General features: G+C 33.9%; 1 protein-coding gene across 1 annotated transcript; it reads left to right on the forward strand.

Moving 5' to 3' along the window:
* Positions 1–5,751: 5,751 nt before the first annotated feature.
* Positions 5,752–7,617, forward strand: LOC143535162 (xyloglucan endotransglucosylase protein 1-like). Its single transcript, XM_077029496.1, has 3 exons — positions 5,752–6,015; positions 6,473–6,666; positions 7,187–7,617. The coding sequence occupies exons 1-3, from the start codon at positions 5,758–5,760 to the stop codon at positions 7,542–7,544; spliced, it is 810 nt and encodes a 269-aa protein (XP_076885611.1). The 5' UTR covers positions 5,752–5,757; the 3' UTR covers positions 7,545–7,617.
* The last annotated feature ends 1,433 nt before the right edge of the window (positions 7,618–9,050 follow it).

The raw sequence follows: 9,050 nt of genomic DNA on the forward strand, positions 1-9,050 counted from the left end.
ACCTTGTGAATTTGAAACGCGTTCTCTCCCCCATAAACGTTCCTCAAATGCCTTAAGTCTTCCATCAGCATCTTCAAACCTCATACTATCACGATCAACACTTTGCTCGATTGAGGCTACGAGTTGAAAGTATTTGTCAGGAACCACATCGTCTCGGGTTTGACCTCCGATTTCACGGCCTCTTCCACGCCCCTGTGAACTTGGCTAACCCTTACCTCGGCTACCGGACTTATCATACAACTTGCCTTTATAATTACTTTCTGATCGACCGTAAATAACTGACCTTGTGAATTTGAAACGCGTTCTCTCCCCTGTAAACATTCCTCAAACGCCTTAAGTCTTCCATCAGCATCTTCAAACCTCATACAATCACGATCAACACGTTGCTCGATTGAGGCTACGAGTTGAAAGTATTTGCTAGGAACCACATCCAGTAACTTCTTCACCAAGACATCTTGCTCGAACACGTGACCTAGACTCGTTGCCTTTGAAACCATACCTGTTATTTTTCCTGCAAACTCGTCAACAGTCTCGTTTTCCGCCATCTTGAGGTTTTTAAATTCACTTTTCAACGTTAACAATTGAGTCTTTTGAACTCTCTCGGCCCCAACATACCATGCTTTCAAAGCCGTCCATATTTCTCTGGCGTTCTTGTTTTGAAAAATCTGAAGAAGAATACCACCTTCCACTACTTAAAACAAAAACGGTCTTGCTGTTTTATATATTCTTCTTCACATTAATAACCGTGCCCTCTTTCGGTTGAACAACTTCCCATAGGTATTGATCATCCAAAATCGCTTCCACCATAATCGCCCATGTGATGTAATTAGTTCCATTCAACTTTGGAACTTACGGTGATACCCCCCCTTTGGGTTGGATTATATGATCTTCTTTGTCACCTGCCATTAACGGTGTTGAACCCTCTTGCTCCACTTCGTTGGAACAAATACAAACCAATCAATACTGAACTACTTTTCAGAACTGACCACGTTTCCTTAAAAAAAACCGGTTACGAATACCTCTCGAAAACCGAATCACGTACAAATGAAACTCAACTTGTTGATCTCTTTTTTCTTTTGTTGCATTCAAAAGAAATTAAAACAAGAATGCAAATCTGCTTGTACTTCAAATAATATTTGTTGTTACTTTTGTGACAATTAAATCACAAAACAATTAAATAACCTAACGAATGTTTGATGAAATACTTTTGCGCCGAACACTCTAAGCCCGCCGCAAACCAAAACCACCGTCGGAATACACAACCAAAACTTTGTTGATGTTTTCCAAATCCAGATCACTTATTGCTTGATCCACCTCAACACCGATCGCAACTCGATTATCGGTTTCTTGAACTTGACTTTGATACAAATTCAAGTCCCGAATCGATAATCAAACACGATGTAAACAAATAACTTTTGTTTATTAATCAGAAAATCTAACTCAAAAAACTGATTACAGACTCTCAAACCCTAACTCGGTTTGACTCTTGATGAACCCTAACTTGGTTGCATCTACTTCATCACCTCTAATGTCTAGCCATAACTCAGTTTATATAGACTAACCTAATTTGCTAGCTAAGATATTATCAAATATATTAAAACCCTTTTAATTTTTGAGATGGGCCCTACGCCCCTACACTCAGGTCAAACAATAATTGAGCCAATATTTAATTCTTGGAGTCTTTGTAGTTTTTAATTTTAATAGCTTGTATCTAATTAACTATACAAGCTTCGCAATTGAATGTACCCCCGTTATTAAAATAATAAAATACAAAACATGTAAAAGAAACTAAGAAAATATAGAACAAATTTAATATATTTTTATTTAAAATCCAACTCAGTTTCTCTATCAAAATTACTATCTTTAATCTATATCTCTCTCGTCTCTCTAAAGCCACCACCACACCCAACCCACCGTTTCCACCTACAAACTTCCACCAAACCCGCTCGTAACCTCCACCACTAAAAACGCTCGTCGCCACCTACAAACCTTCACAAAGACGCCATTGTCAATGTTATCAAGAAAACAAGGGTTTTTTTTAGATAGGTAGGTTAATTGAAGTTTATTGAATCATTACCCCTATTTGATATTTTGTTAATCGAACCCGTCTCCTAATCTCTAAATAGGAAAAAGAACAAGGACCACTCGCTTCTCTAATACAAGATGTTCATGTTGTCAGCTCTGATTAATTTTTTTAGGATTTATAGAAAACTAGAATGGCGGGGTGGGGTGGGGTGGGGTGGGGTGATTGAATAGTATTTTTTTTTTTAAATTTTTACATACAATTTTAGGGCTAATGACTTTCTTAAACTCTTTTTATAACTTATAAAATAGATATAAATAAGTAAAGAGTTTAGGTGTTAGAAATGACACATCTAGATTTATATAGATTTAAGTGAGTGCTAACTAATTCACCCTATGTCCTTTCTCCCAGCCACCAATCGAGAGTTTTCTTCACTAGTCATCTCCCTAAACGGTAAGGATCACTGATACGAGCGTCTCACCTTTCAAAGGAAGTGATCACCTTCTTCATGATACACACCAAGTACTTAGCTTTACAATTTCTTTTTAATCTCACCATGTTAAAATGGTGAGTCTTCAATAATAGCTAAATAACTCTATATCAAGATAGAGTTCCTAACTCAATACAAAACAACACTATATCAAGATAGTGTTCTCCTCTCTTAATTCATCAACTAAATGATGAATCCTCACTTGTCAAAACACTAGAACAACTTCTAGTGTTGACCTCTCAAAATACAAGTAAGATGGTAGGTTGGTAGCTTTGGAAAAGCTCTCTTTTTGCTCTACACTTTGATCTATTCTCTTGATAATTGAAGCTGGACTAGACTTGAATATTAGTAGAGATTACTGAAGTGTGTTGTTGTAGAGAAAAGGGGTGAAGAGTTTAAATAAGCCTTATATTTATTTATACCCAAGCATGTGAGATGCAATGATAGAGACTGGGTACTCGACCGTCGATCTCACAGTTGCTCGAAGCAACCGTGGAGTCATGGACGTCTAGTCCGCTTCACATTGTTTTTGCCAATATTAACGTTAAGTGTGGTCTTTGTCTTGAATTTTAAGTTCCTTTAGTTGTCCAACACATGTGGGAAGTCGTCCATTTCACTTCCCACTTCACCATGCAACACAATCAAAATTTTTCACCACTTTGGTTAAACATACATTTTGATCTTCATCCTAAGCTTTAACCCTTGCCTTCTAAGGGTTTGACTTTTCCATTTGATGAAGGTTGATTGTCCAATGCATGATTTGAATAAAAGACATCTCAAAGTAGAAGATGCATTTCAAATAATATTTGAAATTCAAATATTATATATACTTAAACACTAAGTTTGTAAAACTAACAACCTAACTTAACTAAGATGTTAATTAACCTTCAATAGAAATGTCTTGTGATTTATTCGTCTTCATGTTGATGTGGAGATCTTCATACAACACTTTGTAAAATTGAACTTGTTAAGTTCTCTACCTTTGATCTTGAATGTGTAGTCATGATTAAATACTTTGTTGCTTAATTGTGAATAATGATGATCAATCAAACAATTAACATTTTTTATTTTATTGTTCATGAATTTTGAATGATCCTTCTCTACCCCTTAGAGAAAGACAAATATGAGAGTTGGGTACTTTGAAAACTATATAACTTTGTAATTGGACTTGGAAAGGTCAATTTCAATGGGAGTGGTACAAGTGAATGGTCCATGCTCTTAAAAACCGTTTAATCATTCAAGCCACCCTCTTTCAAGTGTCAACCACTTATATTACCAACAATTAAGTGCGACTGTTGAAAACATTAGTCACAAGACGATCACAAACCAAAATAACTTTACGCACGCCAAACTTATTTCATATTAAACTCAACTAAAACTATTTAATGATTTAACCGTAAGTTGTTAAAAAAGTAGATACTCTTATACAACCATGAAATCAGAGTTTTGTTATGCTAGATAATCAATATTATATCATTGAAAACTAGACTGTGAACACCTCTATCAAGACTAAGGGTGCCAAGTTTTCACACGACAAGATATAATATAAATTACAGATTAGACACGTTAACGTTTGACTCGTTAATTAACATGTTTATTTTACAAATTTCTTAAAAGATATTTTATGTCATGAATTAAAGATGTATCGATATTTAAAAGTTAAAAGTTAAATGAATATAAATTTAGAGTATAAAAATGTAACAAATAGGATAACAAAATTCGAGTTATGTTAAAATTTAAAAGTTAAAGTTTGAAGGAAAACACGTTCAGAGTATTAATATCATATAAAAGATAAGATAATAAATTTCTTTAGTTAAATGAGATGTTTGTATCAATACGATGTAAAGTTCAGGCTCATGTGTATCATATAATTTTTGAATTCATGTTGTGTTTAGGTTCGTATGTAATTTTTGTTTTAAAATGCGTTTAGCTTACAACCTTGAAAGATTTTCATTTTCAGGATGTCGGTTTGATCAAGCCGAATTTTTATACATGGTTTTTTGAACACCTAATAAGTATATATTTTTTGAAAAAGAATGTTTTGATTCGGAGAACCCCTTTTTTGAGGACCATGCATATAATAAATGAAGTAATAATGTTTGGAAGCATATAGTATGGTTGTCATCCACTTCTCAATACCAATGAATCTCATAACCAAAAGCAAGGGGGGCCATGCCTATTTCCCTGAGGTTCATGGAATCATTTCATAACATACATTTTTTAAATATAAACTTACACACGAGGCTATATAAATATAAATAAAAGTAACGAACAATAAACCATTAGATTTTTATAAAATGCAAATTGTTTTTTAAAAACACGATATTGCACATCGATCAACTTTTAACATAAAACCTCTTAAGTGTTAAAATCTAATTCTTGCGGACCAAGCTGTATATAGGTGCAAGCCATACTATTGACCCAATGACCCGTTACATGGTATGGCTTAACATGTATAACTTTTGACCTGTTTAAGATTAAGTTATAAATTCCGAACAAGCATATTGTTACAACATGCTGCCATAGATCCAAAATTTTTCTTTGATAGCTTATTAACTTTAACCTCAACATGATTTCCTTAATTTTCATTTTGATTACGTTTAAATTGTACAAACGTGCTGGTCAAGAATTTCATTAAATCAATTGTTTTAAGTTATATCTTATTACTCTTCTTGATTTGACACTGCCTAGCATATTTAGATTTGTTCTAGGGTTTTTATTTTACGTATATATGTACATGCAGAATGACATACTAACTCAAACCCAATTAAACTTTAAGACTAGAATTTGGTTTTAGAAATTTTCACAATTATAGACCGTGTATGAGACACCATTTAGAGTCAGGCGTGAAACTGAGATTATCACTACTCGTAAGTGTTTGTTATTTAATAAATCTTCCCTAGCTTTCACTATGTTCCAATATTAGTAGCTTTTCTGCCCATAAAATTCCCATCATAAAAAGGCAAATTCAAACAAGATAATCCATCCATCCATCCATCCATCCATCCTAGCTTCCTACCAAAGGCTCCAGCTTTTATTATTATTATTATTATTATTATTATTATTATTATTGCTCAGCTGGCACCAGCTTCCCCCACTCCAGTTGGCATCTGCTCACAAGTTTCGTCACCTTTCCTTAAACCCTCATACACTCCCACTCTCACTAATTTACTATATATATGCATGCTTCTAAAACCCCAAACACACAACTTCAAACTACTTCTTCTTTACAAAACCTTTCAAAATGAAATCTTTCTTCTTATTCACTGTTCTAACCTCTTCTTTCATGGTTGCTTTTGCTGGCAACTTTTACCAAGACTTTGACCTCACTTGGGGCGACAAACGAGCCAAGATCTTCAATGGTGGTCAGCTGTTGTCACTCTCTTTGGATAAGGTTTCAGGGTCGGGTTTTAAGTCCAAAAAGGAGTACTTGTTTGGGAGGATTGACATGCAACTCAAGCTTGTTGCAGGCAATTCTGCTGGCACTGTCACAGCTTATTATGTAAGTATTTACCTATTCTTAATTGAACCATGTTGTAAATCACGGTGGTGAATTTATATAAACGTATTTGAGTAAAAACGATTAGTTTTGGAACAAACTCTCCAACTCTATATATTAACCAAGAAAATAAATCAAAACTTGATTATATATAGCTAAACATAATTAAACGATTTAAACCCACCGTTGAGACTAGCTATAACTACAACTCTAATTAAATAATAAAAGCAATTAAAATAATTAATCCAAACTTGATAATTATCCATAGCTTTTTTAATTAATCTTTAATTGCACTCCAAGATTATCACAAACCACATACTAGTAAAATGACGGTTGGGTAATTAACTCAACAGTGAAGGTAATTCTAGTGAAAGCAACATATATGTTTCGTAAGAACAAGTTAAAAACGATATCTATATATGTATGATATTTAAGCAGGTTTGATGTTTTTGTGTTGCAGTTGTCATCAGAAGGACCGACACACGATGAGATAGACTTTGAGTTCTTGGGCAACACCAGTGGTGAGCCGTACATCGTACACACTAATGTCTTTACTCAGGGGAAAGGATACCGAGAGCAACAATTCTACCTGTGGTTCGACCCGACCAAGAACTTTCACACCTACTCCATCGCTTGGGATGCACGACAGATAGTGTAAGCAAAATTACTATTACTACCATTTTAGCGGTTACTTTAACCCGATAATGATTTTTGGGACCACAAACGCTTTTACGACCGAAAATTTCTATCATCAACCTTGAATTGTGACTGGATCAATTACCTTTTTTTTGAATGTCTAAAACAATGGAAACGCTTTTACGGGGACCGGATTAATTTTTTATTTTTTTTAATATTTGCTACTGACTTACTGTTATTTTTTAATTTTTTTTTAAAGAATTTAGGTGATTTTTTTTATAGGTCGACGTATACTTTAATTTTGTTCTTTTTTCCAAATTGCAACCAACTTATATGTTCTTTATAATCAGCATTATTTTGCGACTGACTTGTAGTTTTTCAGTCACTATCGGGTCGTTAATATGTGATAGTATTAATCTGATGCAAATTTGGGCAGCTTTTAACATTTTTTTAGAGTAGTGTACAATTAAAAAGCTACACAATTTTAGAAATTTATAATCAAATATAACATGGGTTTAACATTTTCTTGAATTTTCAGATTCTTGGTGGACAACACTCCAATTAGAGTATTTGCAAATGCTGAGAGAAAAGGTGTTCCTTTTCCTAAAAACCAACCCATGAGGATCTACTCGAGCTTATGGAACGCCGATGACTGGGCCACGAGGGGTGGGCTGGTTAAAACCGACTGGTCAAAGGCACCCTTTACTGCCTACTATCGCAATTTCAACGTCCAGGGCTCTACTGGTTCGAGGTTCATGAATGGTGCATGGAAAAGCCAGCAACTCGATGCATATAGTAGAAGAAGATTGAGATGGGTGCAGAAGAACTTCATGATTTATAACTATTGCACTGATCTAAAGCGGTTTCCTCAAGGTTTACCTGCCGAATGTAGATAATAGTACATGGTGATCTGTATGATTTGGAGAAGAAGATGATTGTATCTTTTGTTCATGTAATTCAATTTCTTATGTACCATGTTAATAAAATTTCACTATTTGCTTTATATGTCATATATACCAAGATTGCTATTTTATTATTACACTTTCAAGAAAAGTTAGGTAAGAGTAAATGGTAAGATACATTATAATTACTGATGCCTAAAGTAAAGATAAAATTATCACGTGTTGATTGGTTGTAACATAAACACACCTATTAACAGAATCGATAGTGTATAATTTATCCTGATCAAGCAATGAGGATACAATATAAAAATGGCTAATACGTTATGCAACTATATAACTTTACTACTTTAGTGATCTAGAAAACAAGTAGTATTTGTGTCTTATGAACATTATGGGTCCAAACCCAACTGATATTTATAAGGCCAACCAAGCAGCCCAGTCCAAGAGTAGTAAGGGCCCCCAATAAGTTTAGGAGTCTATGAAATCATGAGTACGAGATTTTTCCCAACTAGTGATTTGAAGATCTCGTTAGTTTATTAAAGAATAGTTAAACTTTGTTAGGAAGTTCAGTTAACAAAGTTAGGGTGCAAAGTGTAATTAGTAGATAGCCTGTATATATTGTTGTAGTTAGTAAGAATATAAACGAGGCGTCGTGTTTATTAGGGAAACGACACGACGGTCGGAATGTAATCGTATGAGGGCATAAATACCTCCAGCCATCAACGTTGTAATCATCAGTTCTTCAAGAATTTCATAATACAAATTCGTTTTGCTTCATTGTTGTTCTGTATTGTTTAGTTTCAATTCATTTGTTTATCTATCCTATCAAGAAGGGGCCATCAAAGAAGTGAAAGTAATTGTAACTCAATTTGTACAAGGTTAACGTAAACCTTAATGTCGACTATCAACGTGTGCAACTTACTTTAGAAAGAACTAGGAAGAGAGAAACAATAACAGTCTAGGCAAAGAACTTGCTGCTACAGTTGTCTTTTTTTATTTCTGGCAAAGGACAAGGATGTTCACAAACAACCACCATGCATAGCCATATATCCTAGCTTCATCTCAAGTATCTCTACCATCATTGTAATATGCGGAAATCCAAAAACCCTAAAAAACAATAAATATCGCATTACTTTGTCGGATTTTAGATAAATTAACATCTCGTAACTAACCTAAACGCAAAAGAATGATAACAATAATAATAGTGGTGGTAGTAATAATAGTAATACCAATAGGTATTATTTAATGTGTCTACTAGTTAATAACCACAATAAGATACATATACAATATTAATAACATAATACGTTATGTTCTTACAAATATAAACAATATAAACTTGTAGTGCACAACATATTATATTGCCACTAAATGAATTCTTAACATGTAAAGTTGGTAACCTCTATTGCATGTGCAACCGACAGAAGCTATATAATAAGTAAACAAATGAGGGAAAGGAAAGAATTAATAGAGTTTTGATCATCCTTGCTTTCATTCCAAAAT

The sequence above is a fragment of the Bidens hawaiensis genome, unplaced genomic scaffold (assembly GCF_021521415.1).
Source record: "Bidens hawaiensis isolate Kalapana, Puna unplaced genomic scaffold, B.hawaiensis_p1.1 tig00010424_1, whole genome shotgun sequence".
Lineage (NCBI taxonomy): Eukaryota > Viridiplantae > Streptophyta > Magnoliopsida > Asterales > Asteraceae > Bidens > Bidens hawaiensis.